The sequence below is a fragment of the Artemia sp. Qi Xiang Cuo genome, chromosome 17 (genome assembly GCF_049724085.1).
Source record: "Artemia sp. Qi Xiang Cuo chromosome 17, ASM4972408v1, whole genome shotgun sequence".
In the NCBI taxonomy this organism is placed as follows: Eukaryota; Metazoa; Arthropoda; class Branchiopoda; order Anostraca; family Artemiidae; genus Artemia; species Artemia sp. Qi Xiang Cuo.
The window spans coordinates 42,634,109-42,653,362 of record NC_142810.1 but is presented as its reverse complement, the minus strand read 5'-3'; the positions used below and the strand labels follow the sequence as shown (position 1 = coordinate 42,653,362).

The following is a 19,254-nucleotide window of genomic DNA, read 5'->3' as shown; positions in this document are numbered from 1 at the left end:
AAAACTTATTGTAGGACCTAATTTATCTGATTACAGCTTATTAACATCCCAATTTTCTCCTGTCCAAAGATGTCTTGCATCAACTGATTTTGGCTGGACTCAGTGCTGAAATATCCCAGAAAAAGCTTATATGCCGAAAGATTTACGTCCCGAATTTTGATCTTTCGAAGAAAGGGACCGTCGTTTTCAAATCCTGCGTATATTCTTATGATAAGACATTTGAAACAGCAATTTAGGGGATTTTAACTTGGCAATATTAAGAAAAGAAAAAAGAAAAAATGGCAGATAAGAATTAAAACTATATGCTCTTGAAATTAAAAGACTGGTAGAACAGTGTGTGATGAACGGAACTGTAATGCACCATTAAATGAATTGGAACTGAATTGGTTGAATTGAAATAAAATCAAAAAAGACCATTCAAATAATATAATGAAATACTAATGTTGCTTTATTACGGGTTCTGGGTTTAAAAGGGGTAAGAGGTAGTGGAGGGAGACTGAAGCAAAAGAAAACAAATTATATTTCATAATAATAATTACATTGTGGGTATTTTCAATAGTACAGCAAAAATGACAACTTTAAAAGTGAACACAGGGGCCCTGTAAAAGGGATTAACACACTTTATAAAAAAAGCGAAAAAGTATGAACACCCTCAACAAAAATTTAAAAAAAATGAATTTTCTTGACAAAAAATGAAAATCTGTAAAAACCTGAAAAAAATGAAGGGGTGTGAATATCCTTGATAAAGAAAAAAAAATGAAAAAGTATGAAGAAAGTATAATCTTCAAAACCTGTGAGTCTAAATCCACAGTTTTTCAGCAATGTTTAATCATTTGGAATTTTCAGTCGATGACATTTGGCACTCATTAGGTAAAAACGTTCAATTTAAGCTGCCTTGTGAAACCGTCACTTTGATTGCCATACCACAAGTCATGAACGAAACTGAATACAGTAGAGCTAGCGTGAATTTGCACGATAGAAAACTGGGAAAGCATGAATTTCTGTGACCAAAAAATGGAAAAGTGGGAAGAAATTTTTTACAGGACATCATTAGTGCACTTTTATTTTTAATTTAAATGAAACTAAGATTTGAAAATAAATTCCATATGACACTAGTATTCGGCAACCTTTTGTGGTCCTGGGTCAAAAATCAACCAAAATTTTAATACTAAGTTTATGTTTGGTTCAGTAATATTTTTTTTTTAAATCGGTCTTTTTAGTGAATAGTCAGAAATTCTTTTATTAGGATATCAACTACAATGGACTTTTAAACTCAAATTATTGTTATAAAACTATGAAAAATTTATGTGGCCCACCCCGCAGTGACCCTTTGATCATAGATGGCCGATTCCTGTTCTACCCTGCATATTCTCTATATATTTTTGAATATAGATAAAATATTCCAAAATTCCTTATTTTCTTCTGTGCTTTTATTTTTTTTTTCTCTTTGGCTGCTAAATTTTTTTCTTGGGTGGGACGGGGGGCGGGGTTCTTGGGGGAGTAAGACAAGCACCATCAACTCAAACGTGGTCCCATCTCTTGCCTGTATATAGCCACTCGGAGAAGATTGACGATGCTGCTAACGCTTCCATATACGCTGGTGACCCTATTTAGCAACAGTGTTAAGTCAAGTAAGTTGTTCCAATTCTTTTTCTTAATTTCAAACGTAAAAATAGATGGCATTATAAAGCTCTCAAGGATCCAGTTTCTTATCTACTTATTTTTCTCTTCTCTCAGTTAAGCGAGCCTAGATAAAAAAAAAGATATCTAATTAGTACAATCAGTTTGGTTAAGAAAGATATGAATTTCTTCGCTTTGTCAAAAATAAGAGTGTTATTCAAGCTCGGAGAGATCGTAAGTTATTTTTAATAGTATTACGTTAATGAAAAGTGACAGGGAAGACATAAATAGTCAATATGTTGCGATTTTCCACTGTACAGTATTTTTTTGTCTATTCTTTAAAAATATTTCTAATAACATTTGGAATAATTCGTAAAATGATGCTTGTAATAATTTTAAGGAACAAAAAATATTTTCTTCACTACACTATATAACTTTTTTCACTATCCCTAATGTGTCGTAATAGTGTTTGTACTATTTTTCTAACGAGGTGAAAGTTTTCAAATAGATAGAAAAGACTAGTTCTTTTTTTGCTCAAATTTTAGCAGAAGAAAAAATAAACTTTATTGCAGTAGGCTTCTAGCAAACACTTAAAAATATGGCTGAATAAAGGCAATGACAGCTTGTATAGATATCCTTAGAGCCATGAGCTTGGAAACACCATGCCCCCTCCCCCTTTGATTGCTACCCCTCAGTTTGGTTTTTGACGCCTTCTTTTTGTGTGGAATTTGTTGGAAGGATTGAAAATGTTTTGTTAGGAAAACTGTAGAGGCCTGAAGTGACAGTCGATTATTACGTTATTTTAGCCTTGTTCTTTTACTCATCTTTGTGCTAAGATCTTACATCTTTTAACAAAAAGCGCTTAAAAGTGAAATCTTAGCACTAAGATCTTACATTTTATGGCGTTCTTTTGCAAATGTCTTTCATCATTCTGCTCTGATCAGCGGTCTAAGAACAATGATGAGTATATCATCAAAGTTATCTCATCATTGTTCTATGTGGCAGAAAAATGGCGTCCTTCAAGCTTTTTGCTAACATCAGTGAGGTGTAAGATCTTACCACAAAGATGAGCAAAGTAACGGAAATGTTTGCAGAAAGATTTGAGATCTTAGATGTAAGATCTTCGAGCAAAATAACGGCCTTATTGTATAGAGAGGTAGTTTTTGCAGTATTTCAATGATAATCCTTAGTACATTAATGCGACTTCTTTTGTTGGAACTGGTTAAAGAAATATATAGAAAAACAAAAATAACGAGAGGTCAGCACGGTATTATGAATAGACCCAATTCTTAACGTACAGAATAGGATGTTGTCAGTTTTTTTTAGGCATTCCATTGGAAATATATAAAAATTAAAGCATTATTGGATTTAAAATCCATTGAAAACAAAAGTTAAAACAACCAAATGATTCCTGGAGCAGATCCCCCCCCCCCCGGCTCATGCTCACTACCAATTTCTATGAGTCCTATTTTCTTTTTCAACGATTTCTTTTTCATTCGGAAAAATTATACTCACTGTATAGTCATAAACCTTCTAACTCTTCAGTGATTCCATTTCTGTTCTATTTGCTGATGTAGAGGGTGCTTCAAAGTTTTGTAACATTTTGAAGGCTTTAAAACAAGAAATCGAATCTAGAGCTCATGGATTTTAGGGAGTAGAAGAATCTTAACTATCAGGAAAAAGATTTGACCTGAGCAAAAACTGAAAAACAAGAAGTATAGAACATCATGCAATCTTGCCATTAATTAAGCTCAACAATTTTTTTTATTATAAGGCTCTGGGATCTATGGTGTGGAATCGGAAATTACAAAGGCGGTATATTAGCATAAACGTTAATGTGGAACATTTTAAGAAGTGTAATGGACTCAGGGTCTTATGCATGATTTTTTTTTTGGTGGGGGAAGGGGGTATAAAAAGTTTATTTTTCCAGGAAGGGGGTTACAAAAAAAAAACTAAAGCGCCTCAAAAATTTGTTTACTTTCATTTTTGCTGCGTTTTTACGAGCCAAACAAACATTTGGAGGGAGGGGGGGGGGTAAATTTCCCTCATGCTAGATACGGCCTTGAATGTGCCCCTCTTTTTGCGTTTTTTCTATATCAAAATACGGGTGGTTATATGAAATCACCTATATTAAAACTATGGATTGATTCCAAAAAAATACATATCTACTGGAAGTAAAGAGCGAAGTTGAAACTTAAAACGAGGATCTGTTTTAAAGTGCCCCACCCCCCCTCATCAACAACGTATATCGTTGTAGGTATGATTACCGGCTTCAGAAGAAACAGAAAAAGGGAGTTTTTGGTGTTCATTTCAAGAAGAAAGTAAGATAAAAATTTATTTTCAGGTTTTAGCGATTGTAAATATAGGAATCATACGTGATCATTTCGTCCTTGGCTGGATGCCGCTTGCCTTGATGTATGGCTATTCTCCTGATCCTAGATATGACTTCAGAGAAAAGGATCAGATATACGCTCCCTATGTGGATCTAACATTCTTTGCAATTTTCACTGTTAGCGGTCAAATTCTTGTTATTTTACCTCTGCTTGTGCTACACATTTGGAAAGAAAAAGTATGCAAGTATCTTGTAAGTAGACCAGACCCGAACCGCTAGTTTATTCTATTGAATATATTATAGAAGAAAACGATAAAAAGTGAGAAGCAATACGTAATTTGTAGGCGTTGCTATATAAAGGTGTTCGAAACGGCTACAACAATATAAAAATATCAGAAAAGGGTCACTCGACAATGTGTACATTTGTCAGGTCAACTGAGCTGAAGTTCAAGCCGGATTTCTCCTAAGCAAGCACGTATGATTAACACACATAGCAACTTTGTTTTTTCAGGATTGTAGTTGTTCGGAAAAGTCTCATTTCTCCGCATGAAAACCTCATAGGGAGGCCACACATGGTGGCGCACCTGGCAATAAGGAAAAAACTATTTTTTTGCTGTAATAATAGGAATATCAAGGTTTTAATAATGATTTTTCTTATGTCCTACATATATTTGAATTTAAAAAAAAAACAAGTTTTTTCAACTGAAAGTAAGGAGTAACCTTAAAACTTAAAACGAACAAAAATTATTACGTACATGAGGAGGGTCGCCCTCTCTTCAATACCTCGATCTTTACGCTAAAGTTTGATTTTTGTTCCAATTATTTAGGAATGACTCCGGAATCCAAAAGGTCGTTTAATTAGAATAAAAAGCTCTTTTAAAAGTTATAAGAAAAAACTCCTCTTGACTAATTAGGTCTTTACATCGCCATCATACAAGTGTATATCTTATTTCTTTCGTGCCTGTAACATTAGTGTCAACGTCTCTGTAAGTATTTTATGTTACGAGTTTTTATTATTATTATTATTTTTTTTTCACAGCTCTGGCTTTTTTGGATGACGGGTTTTCAATGAATAACAATAATAATAATGATAATTATAGAGACAGTCACAAGAAAGTAAGGAAATAAATAAGGCTATAAAGGAAGTTGGATAGGATTAAAGAGGTGGGAGGAGACCATGAATATGGAAAAGAATACTGAAAGTTGGATTGGTCTAAAAACAGCTGAAGGAGACCAGACCCATCAGAAATGAATAAAAAAAATCAATAAGGAGGAACAGTAGGATAGACTGAAAACCACAGAATAGGGATAAAGCAAGTTGGAAGGCAGTAAAGGAAGCTGGATGGAAATAAAAAAGGTTTTAGGAGACACAAACGTCAGAAAAGGATTATAAGAAGTCGTAAGATAGTGAAGCAGGCTGGAAGACAGAAATGGAAGTTGAGTGGGACTAGAGGAGACTGGAGGAGACCAAGAATGTCGAAAAATATCATGGAAGTCCAAATAGCAAAAGTGGACTAAAAATGAATGAAAAAAAGTCAGAAAGAAGTGGAGAAACTTGGAATATAGGAAATAAAAGCAAAAAAAAGAAAGAAGTAAAGGAAGTCAAATGGAACGAGACAATGGTTGGGTATACCAGGAGTATTGGAAAAGGATTATGAAACTTGGAACAGCTTTAAAGCAGCTGGAGAAAACCAAGAACGCTGGAAAGGGATTAGAAAGGAAGTTAGCCCCCTCTCCAACTTTTTTCAAAATAGTACTCAGGTTTACTTGCTATCTAAGGGACAAGAGCCCCATAACTTGGTGACAGAGAGGATGAATACAGAGCCTAAGGGCTCCATAAATGTGGTTCACAGAGCCTCTTGTAAAGTTTTAGAGAGATACACAGTGTGTAGAAGTCCATTAATCACTGGCTTTTTATGCTTCTACAAAATTTAGGCTATTGAGCTAGATGTTTTGAGCCTAGGTTAATCAACGATAATTTACAGTTACAACTTTTAACAGCAACAATTTAGAAAGGAGGAGAGGCTATCATTTTCCAAGCTTTCTGTGTTGTTTTACTTTCTAGATTTACTTATTTAAAAAAGATTGAAAATAAATTTTAGGTTTTTCCAGATTCTTTATTCAGCAAGTTCATTTTGTATCTGAGGTAGGCTACCCCTTCCTCAACTCTACACTAAGGTAAGCATTGATTGTTTGTCCCAATTTATTAAGAAAGATTGCTAAAATACAAAGGCAGTTGGTTAGAACAAGAAGCTTTTTTAGAGCTCTTAAACACCAGTGAAATGAGCGATGAGTTAAGAAAGTAATAATTATAAAACCAAACTAGAGTGATTTTCAACCCGTGAAAAAAAGGACCGAAAAGATAAAGCAAGTATTTTGGCAATGGTTTTCGCTAACGGTCCTGAGTGTGGTCTAATTGTCAGCCTAAGCCAGATGCCAGCATATTAGGTTGAAGGTCAAATTTTATTTTTGATTTTTCACTAGTGGACAGCTACAAAAGTTAATACGGTATCTATATATAGTTTATGCATAGACAGGTTCTAAGTACCAGCGATAACAAATCCTAAAACATTAGGAGGGGGGAAATGGTTCAACACGGGAGTAAACAATTTAGCTGACTACAACTGCATATCCACTCATAATTAATACGAAACAAGTATATATAAAAGCGTGTAAAATTTTGGACATTTTAAAAAAATGGCCAATCTTTATGTATTTTCCTTTGCGTTGATTAAATAGTGGAGTTAATTTGTATTAATTTAAAAAAATGGAAGTACAAAAAAAAAGAATTTTTCAAATTCTAAGGGACTAACTGCCTCCCAACACTTGCTGATTCTGCTAGGTACATACATTGCTCCAAAAATCTCTTTGTTGGGTATCAAAGACCTATAGTTACAAAAGTAACGAAAAATGTGTGTCTAGAAAGTTCACACACAATTTCATATGTTTTTCCTGAATTTTATGTCCAAGTTTTCCCTTGAAATATTTTTGTTTGGCAGCGTGTGGTCTGCTTTTATTTATTGTACTTTTATTTTTAGGAGAGTATATACTTGTTTGTCCTTGCTTTAATGTCAATAGTATCCGGAGGCTTAGTTATCAATGCATTTGCTAAGGACAAGCACTCATTGTTTGTGAGGAAAGAAGAAAGAGACGCATTTTTTGCTTTTGGGGTAAGTTTTTTCAGTACATTTTGATGAATGTATCAGATGGGCCGCTGAAAAATCAGTTTGTTCAACAATCTATTTTTTAATTTTTTTTTTTTTTGATGAGACAAGTTAAGACTAATGGGTCGTGTCAGAGTGTTGTCTCTCAAAAAAGGTTTAAGGATGAAAACTACGTCCCTTTTTTAAAACTTTCCATTTCAAAAATTTATAAACTTAGGAAAATTGGGGTATTCAATGTGTTCTGTCTCCCATTCAGGATTTTAAAATAAAACAAGTAGCCGTTTTGGCCGACTTTTGGCGCGCTTCTACAGTCACTCGAGCCTCGTATGACAAGACTACGCAGAATAACCTCAATGCTCTAGGTTCGAACATGGTGACCCATACTTGGAAACGCCCTTGATCATTCATAAAACTTAATTTTTTTGTCATCAATAGTGAATTTGAAGCGGCTCGGGCCTCGTATTATAATATCTTAAGCATCTCGGGCTCTGCTTATCTTCTAACGAAGTAAGTGTTAATGATACAAAGGGATTTTTTGCCTTTCGAAAATGATTTGGGATTAAAATAAAATTCTGCCACTGAAATACTCGCGTTATTCATCTTTAACCCATTATTATTTGAAAAAAACTACGTTTTCTAAAGAGTTAAAGAGGCTGAGTTACAAGGTCGAACCTTAAAACGTAAAGGGATTAGGAGGCACAGTTGGGGGCTGCCGCCCCCAAACCCCCGCTTTCGCAGCCTTTAAATAAAAAAAAGGGTTTTAAACTGAAAGTAAGGAGCGACATTAAATCTTAAAACGAACAGAAATTATTCCGTATATGAAAGGGGCTGTGCCCTCCTCAACGCCTCGCTCTTTACGCTATAGTTTGACTTTCTCACAACTCTTTGTTTTAAACAATAAAAACTTTAGCGTAAAGGGCGTGGCGTTGAGGAGGGCACAGCCCCTTTCATATACGGAATAATTTCTGCGACCGCTAGGACCGGAAATCGCTTAACATTGTGGTGGGTCGCCTCTTTATAGAGGCACAAGTGTGCCTCCTTGATCACAACTAAAGAAAAGTTCATGTGTTAGTCTAGCCTAAACTTAGCTTCAAGACTATTGTCTTCTCAAAGTGTTCTCTCTGGGAGCTTTGTCTTCAGGATTTGCAGTCAGAACTCTGTCCACACTGATATGTTTTGTTTTTTGTCTAAGAAACCTAGATGGCGTTTAGTTTGTGCAATCAGACGCTTATTATTTTGTAAGTATTATTTGAAAGAAACTACGTTTTCTAAAGAGTTAAAGAGGCTGAGTTACAAGGTCGAACCATAGAACGTACAAATTTTAAATTAAATATAAACTCAACGCCTCGCTCTTTACGCTAAAGTTCTTATTGTTTAAAAAAAAGAGTTGTGAGAAAGTCAAACTTTAGCGTAAAGAGCGATGCGTTGAGGACGGCACAGCCCCTTTCATATACAGAAGCGGGGGTTTGGGGGGTGGCAGGCCTCCAACTGCACCTCCTAATCCCAGTACGTTTTAAGGTTCGAACTTGTGACTCAGCCTCTTTAACAGCTCCCCAACTGTGCCTCCTAATCCCTGTACGTTTTAAGGGTCGACCTTGTAACTCAGCCCCTTTAACTCTTTAGAAAACGTATTTTTTTTCAAATAATTTAAAAAAGAAACTGAGTTTCATTTTTAAAGTTTAAACTCAGTATATAAAAAATTTGCTCTGACGGTGAATCGAACCCGGATTTTCCGCCTGACAGTCTAGAGTATCAACCGCAGGACTAAAGAGACACAATTGTAATTGTTTTTTAGTAAATGGAATCTATTTTCGACGCAAGCAAATCCCCACAAAACTTGATATTTGGTTTTTGGAAAACAGAGAAGGTGTGATCAGATTGAGCTGAAATTTCGAGGATAAGCTCCCAGGCCCCAGGAAAGCTTATCCTCTAAATTTCAGCCTGATCAGACAACGTTAAAGGGGGACTGTGGTGGGAAAAATTAACATGGGCTATTATAGGAAAACGAGGTTTTTCGTAAATGTAAATTCGGGGGATAATTTTTTCGGTCTGAAAATATCAAAAGGCCCTAACAAGTCAAATTCTGCTTCGAATTAGTCCTCATTCACTGTGGCCTGTAGGCGTGGATAAGAAAAAAAAGAAATGATGAATTTTAAGTGGCTATATTTGGTTTTTTGAAAACACGGAAGGAGTGATCGGATTGAGCTGAAATTTCGAGGATAAGCTCCCGGGCCCTAGGAATGCTTAACCCCTAAATTTCAGCCCAATCAAACAACATTAAAGGGGGGTTGTGGTGGGAGGGTTGAAACGTCCGGCCCAGTTTACCCCATGAAGATAAAGTCGGAGGAGGATGAAATTTTGCAAGTTTCTTAGTTTAAGCTTGGGCTACAAAATGCGATTATCGCCGTCTCTCTGCGACCTCTAGGACCTGAAATCGCTTAACATTGTGGTGGGTCGCCTCTTTATAGAGGCACAAGTGTGCCTCCTTGATTTAAGGTCTGTGCCTCTAGATCTAGATAATTTTTGGTTTCTAAAGAAGTGTTCAGGTTAGGGTATTCTGATACGAACATGAACAAAAAAGACCTTTTCAGGTATACTTTGGGGCTGATAGTTCAGTTTTCCACTCAACTCTTCCAGGATTTAATTGAACCAATAAAATTATATACCTCTTTTGATGAGATAACTAATAACCCCATTTCTTTTTTCATCTAGCCAGTCAAACGACAAACTTTGTTAAAAAAAGGCGCTTTTTACCGCCATCTACAAAAAGGGTTGGAAATCACTTGAGTTTGACTTCTACTTTACAAATTCCTTAATTCGAACCCCAATCATTGCGAATATCCAAAATAGATTCGGCATTAGCACTAGTTCAAATAATAATTTTTTTTGTATGTTATGTAATTTACCAAGCAGATTTTTGATGTAACCTGTGAAACTAGACCAATAAATCACTTAGTTCCTTATTAACTGTATTTCGAGTGAGAACGCATGGATTTTTGGCTGAATCAAGATTTTTATGGTTTCCCAAGACTACATACTTTGGGAACAAAAAAAGTGCCCACGAACCTTAATAGATCAAAAGACGATAACTGTACATGATTTTTAATATCATGATTTTTAATAAATTTTTAATATTCTCGAGAATAGCTTTTGAGTTTGAGTTAAATCAGATATAGATACATTTATTAAAAAGAAAAGAAAACAGTATTTGCCTTTTGCCTTCCAAGAAAGGCAATAATATTCGAAAAAATTGACTTTAAAACCGATTTTAAAATTTACTCGGATAAGGCACGAGTAAATTGAAATGATTTTTTTAAAAAGAGAATATGTGACTGAAAAGTTTTTAGGAGGGCATTTAAGATAGTTGAAAGTAATTACTAAGCTCTGATGCACGATTGCAGAATGTTCCTCTATTTTCTTTTTTTAGTGGTTTTAACAAAAGATGAATTTCATAATCTGTTGCTATCATTATGATAGCTTTTTGGATTTGTACGCCAGTCAGTATGAAAGGACTTATCTAAATGTGAAAGGATATCTTCAACATGGTGTAAAGTCACCATTTAGTATTGAAAATCATGCATTGAGTTTAGAAAACACCATTGAACAATTAATAATAAATTTAATCAAATTCTGTTTTTTTTTAGCTTAAAATTTTCATTTTTCAAAGATAATTTCATTGAAAACTCTGGTATAGACAGTATTGTAGCCGTGATACTTTTATTACAAATCGAATCATCTGAAACAAGGTTTACTTTTCAGATTTTTTGGAGGCTGTAAGGAAGAATGAACTCTTTCTAGTTTTATCCTTCTCTGAAGCTTTTATGATTGCACTTACTAAATTGCCTGTATGAGCTCAGGCCGTAGTCCGTTCCTCCTTAAATACTTATTTTCATTATAATTTTAATGACTATTTCTGTTGTGCTAGCTAGTACTGCTGTGCGTGCTAGTTACCTGTGAAATTATTAGTTGCCTGTACTGACTCACTATGCAGTCCGTTTGTCTGAGACTCAGACAAATGTTTTGAGGGGGGGGGGATCAAACCCCCTATACCCCACCCCCCTGGATCTGGTCTTGCTAGTGCCACTGTACTAGCTAGTTGCCTTTGCAATTGCTAGTTGCCTCTACGAACTCATTCCGCAGTCGGTTCGTCTATAATTTTTCTTTTTCATTACAATTTTGAAGGAGAGGTTTTTCCCTGCTAGGTATTGCAGCTTTGCTGGGTATTTGCGTGTAACTGCTAATTGTCTGTATGAACTCCCTCCATAGTCCATGCGTCTTTAATTTTTCTTTTCATCACAATTTTTAAGGTTTAGTTTTGTTGTGCTAGCTAGCGCAACTTAGTTGCCTCTGCAGTTTCTAATTGCCAGTATGAACTCGCACCCCAGTCCGTGTGTCCATAATTTTTTCTATCATAATTCTTAGAATTAGTTTAGTTGTGCTAGCCAGTACAACTAGTCCAAGCTAGTGCTGCTGCACTAGCTAGTTTCCTTTACAATTGCTAATTGTCTGTATGATCTCACTCCGCAGTCTGTGCGTCTTTTTTTTTCTTTTTATCACAATTTTTAAGGAGTAGTTTTGTTGTGTTAGCTAGTGCAACCAGTGCAATCTAGTCCTGCTGTAGCATATAGCTGAATCTGCGATTTCTAATCGCCTGTATGAACTCACACCGCAGTCCGTGCGTCTTCAATTTTTTTATCACAATTTTTAAAGTAGTTTAGTTGTGCTAGCTAGCACAACTATTCAAAGCTAGTGCTTCTGTACTAGCTAGTTGCCTGTAAAATTGCTAATTGCCTGGATGAACTCGCTCCGCATTCCGCGCGTCTGTATTTTTTCTTTTCATCGCATTTTGTGAGGAGTAGTTTCGTTTTACTAGCTAATATAAGTAGTCCAAGCTAGTGCTGCCGTGCTAGCTAGTTGCCTGTGCAACTACAAATTGCCTGTACGAATTTACTATTCAGTCCGTGCATTTATACTTTTTTTTTATCACAATTTTTAGGTGTTGTTTATTTGTGCTAGCTAGTACAACTAGTCGAAGCTAGTGCTACTGTACTAGGTAGTTACTTGTACAATTGCTAATTGCCTGTATGAACTCACTCTGCAGTCCGAGCGTCTATATTTTTTCTTTTCATCTCAATTTTTAAGGAGTAGTTTTGTTGTGCTAGCTAGCGTAACTAGTGCAATCTAGTCCTGCTGTAGCATCTAGTTGCCAATGTAGTTTCTAATTGCCTGTATGAACTCACATCGCAGTCCGTGGGTCTATAATTTTTTTTTTCATTACAATTTTTAGGAGTAGTTTAGTTGTGTTAGCTAGCACAGCTAGTCCAAGCTAGTGCTGCTGTACTAGCTAGTTGCCTCTACAATTACTAATTGCCTGTATGAAGCAATTTAGAAGTAATTTAGTTGTGCTAGCTACCACAACTAGTCCAAACTAGTGCTGCTGTACTAGCTAGTTACCTGTACAATTGCTAATTGCCTGTATGACCTCACTCTACAGTCTGCGTGTCTATATGTTTTCTTTTCATCAAAATTTTTAAGGAGTAGTTTCGTTCTGCTTGCTAGTACATGTGGAGCAAGCTAGTGCTGCTGTTCTAGCTAGTTGCATGTATAAACTTACTGAAACCGCAGTCCGTTAGTCTATAATTTTTTTTTTTTTTTATTACAATTTTGAAGGAGTGGTGTTGCCCTGCTAGCTAGTGCAGCTTTGCTGGTTATTTGCGTGTGTAATTGCTAATTGCCTCTATGAACTCACTCCGTAGTCCGTGCGTGTATAATGTTTCTTTTCATCACAATTTTTAAGGTTTATTTTTGTTGTGCTAGCTAGCGCAACTTAGTGCAATCTAGTCCTGCTGCAGCATCTAGTTGCCTCCGCAGTTTCTAATTGCCTGTATGAATTCACACCGCAGTCCGTACGTCCATAATTTTTTTCCATCACAATTTTTAGGAGTAATTTAGTTGTGCTAGCTAGCACAAATAGTCCAAGCTAGTGCTGGTGTACTAGCTAGTTGCCTTTACAATTGCTAATTGCCTGTATGAACTCACTCCGCAGTCTGCGGGTCTATATTTTTTCTTTTCATCACAATTTTTAAGGAGTAGCTTTGTTGTGCTAGCTAGCGCAACTAGTGCAATATTGTTGTGCTGTAGCATCTAGCTGCATTTGCAGTTTCTGATTGCCTGTATGAACTCACACCACAGCCCGTGCGTCTATAATTTTTTTTTCATCACAATTTTTAGGAGTAGTTTAGTCGTACTAGTTAGCGCAACTAGTCCAAGCTAGTGCTGCTGTACTAGCTAGGTGCCTGTACAATTGCTAATTGCCTGTATGAACTCACTCTGCATTCCACGCGTCTATTTTTCTTTTCATCACAATTTGTGAGGAGTAATTCCGTTTTGCTAGCTAATACAAGTAGTGCAAGCTAGTGCTGTCGTACTAGCTAGTTGTCTGTGCATCTACGAATTGCCTTTACAAACTTACTGTTCAGTCCTTGAGTCTATATATTTTTTTTTTCATCACAATTTTTGGGAGTAGTTTAGCTGCACTAGCTAGCACAACTAGTTCAAGCTAGTGCTGCTGTATTATGTAGTTGCCTGTACAATTGCTAATTGCTTGTATGAACTCACTCTGCAGTCTGCGGGTCTATATTTTTTCTTTTCATTCCAAATTTATTGAGTAGTTTTATTGTGCTAGCTAGCGCAACTAGTGCAATGTAGTCCTGCTGTAGCATCTAGTTGCCAATGTAGTTTCTAATTGCCTGCATGAAATCACTCTGCAGTCTGCGCGTCTATATTTTTTCTTTTCCTCATAATTTTTAAGGAGTAGTTTTGTTGTGCTAGCTAGTGCAACTAGTGCAATCTGGCCCTACTGTAGCATTTAGTTGCCTCTTCAGTTTCTAATTGCCTGTATGAGCTAAAATTGCAGTCCGTGCGTCTATAATTTTTTTCATCACAATTTTTAGGAGTAATTTAGTTGTGCTAGCTAGCACAACTAGTCCAAGCTAGTGCTGCTGTACTAGCTAGTTATCTGCTGCTGTACTAGCTGTACTAAACCTAGTGCTGCTGTACTAGCTAGTTTCCTAGCATAAACTTACTGTGTAGTCCGCTCGTCTATAATTTTTCTTTTCATTTTAATTTTGAAGGAGTGGTTTTCCTATGCTACCTAATGTTGCTTCACTGGCTAATTGTCTGTGTGATTTTTAATTGCCTATATAAACTCAGTCAGCAGTCCATGCGATTGTTCTTTTCATTACAATTTTTAAGGAGTTATTTTGTTGTGCTAGCTAGCACAACCACTGTAATCTAGTCCTGCTGTAATAGCTAGTTGCCTGTGCAAATGCTGATTGCCTGTATGAACTTATTCTGCAGGCCGTTCGTGTATAACTATTTTACTCATTTCAATTTTTAAGGATTGGCTTTGCTGTGCTTGCTAGTGCTGCAGGGCTAACTAGTTCCCTGTGTAATTTCTAATTGCCTGTGTGAACTCACTATATAGTCTGTTCGTCTATAATTTTTCCTTTTATTATAATTTTGAAGGATTGGTTTTGCTGTGCTTGCTAGTGCTGCAGGGCTAACTAGTTGTCAGTGTAATTTCTAATTGCCTGTGTGAACTCACTATATAGTCTGTTCGTCTATAATTTTTCTTTTTATTATAATTTTGAAGGAGTGGCTTTGCTCTACTGAACTTACCTTTTATTGACTAAATTTATCTTTCTTTGTATTTTAGTCTTTAATGGTCATCACCGGTATCGTGTACATTTTTGACTTGATAGTGACGTTGAGAGAACGAGACAAACAAAATGAAAAAGAAACTGCAATGGACAGTGATCACAGCCTTTAGATATTTTGGTTCGAAAAAGAAAACGAAACAGCATTTTACTGATGACTGAAATTCAAAGTGTGCTGCACATATATTTTGGATTAACGACATCCCCCCCTTGCAAAACAAAGGATTTCAAAACTGCGTTTTAAATTTCTTCTTAAGATTTTGTTTTTCTTCTCAATAGTTTTAAGTAATGATGAATAAGTGAAAGATTCATAGAAATCTGAAAGGAAAAGGAACACTCCTCTACAAATGATTAAAACCTATTGCAGGAATTGTGGTGAAAGGGAATTTCCCTTTCCTTAAGTGTTTAAAAGGGAAAGAAAGTAAAAAAAAGGAAAGGGAGACTCCTCTATATAACAATTAAAACGTGTTCTAAAATATGTATACAAATATGCTTGTGGTCAATTATGAATATTTACCTCAAATAGAAAGGATTCCAAAATAATGCTTGCAGCTGTTCCGTTGACGATTTTCTTTTACTTGATCGCAAAAGATGATTTAATGCAAAATTCAGTGTTATCAGAACCTCCAGATATAATGGCTGAAGAGTAAAAAATAAACACTGGTCCGAACTACGATTGAAATTCATAGTAAACTGTATATGTGTCCTGGATTAACAAAACAGAGCGGGTGCGTTATACGGACACTTTTATATATTGTACAAGGAAATCAGTCACGAAAAACCTGTCAAACAAGCTATTCTCAAGAGACCCCTATATATAAATGATTGCAAAGCTGTGGTTTCTCAATAAGTTACAATATTTAAACGATTTTTTTTTTTGGGGGGGGGGGTTAAGGGGGGAGAAGGTACCTAGGTTAGGTTAGGTTACGTATTTAATATATTCTATGCTATACCCTCCCCCCCCCCCCTAATCTGCAAATATATAGGCCAAATTTGTTTCTAGACTACTAAATATTCATCCTATTTTATTTTATTTCATTAGCATTAACCAAACTTGACTTTTTGGAAGTGTCCGTACAATGCACCAGTACCAACAAAACATATTGAGACTAAGCATTTATATGATGGTTTTCCATAATTTTTTTTTTTGTAGTGATGATTGATCCGATATTTCAAAAGTGCATAATTATGTACAAGATTTGACGGTTTTGCCCTCTTTACCTCTTGTTGCAATATGCATACAAATAATTCTTATTTCTATGGAATATCCTTTGCGATTATGTTGAGTTAAGAGGAAATCAAGCATTTTCATACTGTTTGAAATGGAGAAATTTCAATTGAAAGAAGCTGAATTTCTGGAGGGCACAACAATTGCTGCTTTTGTTGCTATTGTCTTTAAATTGCCACTAATTCAGCTCATAATGTCAGACCTAAAACCAAAAGGTGTAAATGAAACTTTTTCAAAAATGAGTTATTGCAATTCTGGTAGGTTTCTAGTGCTTTATCTGCAGACTTATTTTGCAGAAGTGTCACAAGTGATGGTGAAAGTATACTCATTGCTTTTCATTTGGAGCGAAAATATCAAACATAATAGTTAAACTTGTAGAAATTAAGGTTTACAAACTTTGACTAAAGTTTAAAGTTAAAGCAAAGATTATTGAAAATTTGTCTTAAACACAAGTCTCTATATTTATTTTCTCGATTTGAAGAAGTCCCTCCTTCCCCACACCAAAAAGTAAAATCGGTTAAATTGACTAGAAAGTCAACTACTGTGTCCCATATATTAAGGTCTCATACGACAAACTGCATTAACTTGATTTTTTTTAATATCTAAAGAAAATGAGCAACAGGAAACCAAAATTTCCTTACCTTTTTTTCAAGAAACTATTTAAAAGTGCCTACCCTAGTATGGCTTAAATGGTAGCTGCTATTGACAAGTTTTTGACGCTACTAGAATATTAGTGGCTAAAAACTACTGATAATCAGCCTTTAAGAACGCTTAGATCAAAGCGGAAACAAGAATGTAGGCAACCGTCAAAAGGAAACATGTTTTTTTTTCCTATTACTCAAAATAGCAAGCAGTACCTTTCAAAATATTGAAACCGAAGTTCACATTTCAATACTATTGATGTTATATTTGTCTACTCTATGCACATATTGGGTGTTCAGATTCTTAATCAGCTCATAGAAATGTTTATCATTCATCATGCTCCTGGTTAACCATTCAGTAGTTGTAGCTTTGTTTCAGCAGTTTAAAACTAGTTGCTTTTCGCGTCGAATGGTTCTAATTACTGGTAATAAGATATGATGTTTTGTGGCGTTTTATAAGTTTAATGATCATTTTGTTAAACCTATATATTGCTAATCTTAGCATGTAATTCAAAAACACAGAACACTGGCAATATTCTTTTGTTGTGGCAACACTGGCTTTTAGGCAAAGACTTTTTCTGTCATAAGGAAATCAGACTTTATTGATCATGAGTTTCAAGGCTGAAAGTGCTGTGGAAGAATCTGCGAGGAAATGTGCTACTACACTTTAGTCTTAGAATTTTATCGTCTTTTATTCATATAATATTTATTTTGCCCCATCTAGGATATTTTTGACTCAACTCCCGACTATAATCCGAAATAATTCATTAATCTACAAAGGTGAAAAGTAATATTTTAATGAGTAGAAACTTCGAAAAGGGCTCATTCGATTGGAAATTGGAGTGGCTAGTGCCCTTTTTAATAGTCGAAAGTGATTGGAAGGCAACTAACACCCCTTCCACGCCCACCATTTCCCCAAACACACCCAATCAAAATTTTGAGATAGCCATTTTGTTCAGCGGAGCTGATTTTCTCAGAGAAATTATGTTTTTGAGGAGGAAACTCCCCCATAGCCCTCAGGGCAAGGGATGCAAGTTATGCCCTGGGGCCATATAAGGTTTTATAGAAAGCGTTGTCTTAGAAACTTAAAAAAGGCTCATTCAATTGGAAATTCAAAGGGTTAGTGCCCTTTTTAATAGTCAAAAGGGATTGGAGGGCAACTAAACCTCTCTCATGCCCAACTTTCCCCCAAACACATTCAATCAAAATTTTGAGATAGCCATTTTGTTCAACGTAGTTGAAAGTTCTGAAAATTAAGTTTTTGAAGATCACAACCCCCCTCCCTCCCACAGCCCTCAGGGCAAGGGTTATAGATTATGCCCTAGGGGCATTAAAGGTTTTCATAGAAAGTGTTGTTGTAGAAACTTCAAAAGAGGCTCATTCGATTGGAAATTAAAATGGCTATTGCCCTTTTTAATGGTCGAAAGAGATTGGAAGGCAACTAGCACCCCCTCCACGCCCATCATTAATCTAAACATATCCATCAAGATTTTGAGATAGCTATTTTGTTCAACGTAGTTGAAAGTTCTGAAAATTAGGTCTTTTAGGATGACACCCCCCCCCCTACAGCCGTTAGGGCAAGGGTTATAAGTTATGCCCTGGGGGCATATAAGGTTTTCATAGAAAGGGTTGTTGAAGAAACTTCAAAAGGGGCTCATTCGATTTGAAATTGAAATGGCGAGTGCCCTTTTTAATAGTCGAAAGTGATTGGAAGGCAACTAACACCCCCTCAACACCCACCATTTATCCAAACGCATCCAATCAAAATTTTGAGATAGCCATTGTGTTCAACGTAGTTGAAAGCTCTGGAAATTATGTTTTTGAGGATAGTAAGCCCCTTCAGAGCCCTCAGGGTAAGGGTTATAAGTTATACCCTGGGGGCATATATGATTTTTATTGAAAGCTTTGTCGTAGAAATTTGAAAAAGGGCGCATTCGGTTGAAAATTCAAAGGGCTAGTGCCCTTTTTAATAGTCGAAAGTGATTGGAGGGCAACTAAACCCCCTCTCACGCCCACCTTTTCCCCAAAAACATACAATTAAAACTTTTAGATAACCATTTTGTTCAACGTAGTAGAAAGTTTTGGAAATTAGGTCTTTAAGGATGACACCCCACCCACCTCCCTAAGCCCTCAGGGCAAGGGTTTTTAAGTTACGCCCTGGGGGCATATAAGGTTTTTATGGAAAGCGTTGTTGTAGAAACTTCAAAAAGGGCTCATTGCATTGGAAATTGTAATTGCTAGCGGACTTTTGCATAGGTGAAATTATATGCAGGGCCAAGGCGGAATCAAAGTTGACATATTTCTTTTCCAATCTCAGGGACTTATCATTGAAATTTTTTGTTCATGCAAACATTCACCAAGTTGTTGATGGGTCCTACCAATGTAAAATTTCCAACATGAACACAGGACTCAGTAAACACCATTACCCAGTACATGGTCAGTTTTATCTTTTCCTGAGCTGGTAAAATGTTTAACTTTTTGTTTACTTTTGAGAGAAACAGAGAGATTGTTTTTATTTAAAAATTTTCCAAGTTTATCGCTAAGTTTTGAA

At 35.9% G+C, this 19,254-nt stretch overlaps 1 protein-coding gene across 1 annotated transcript; it reads left to right on the top strand.

Moving 5' to 3' along the window:
* Positions 1–1,756: 1,756 nt before the first annotated feature.
* On the top strand, positions 1,757–15,507 carry LOC148942223 (uncharacterized). The gene is made up of 4 exons (XM_089103127.1): positions 1,757–1,854; positions 3,965–4,204; positions 6,991–7,122; positions 14,834–15,507. Exons 1-4 carry the CDS (start codon positions 1,801–1,803, stop codon positions 14,945–14,947), a joined length of 540 nt encoding a protein of 179 aa, XP_088959253.1. The 5' UTR covers positions 1,757–1,800; the 3' UTR covers positions 14,948–15,507.
* The last annotated feature ends 3,747 nt before the right edge of the window (positions 15,508–19,254 follow it).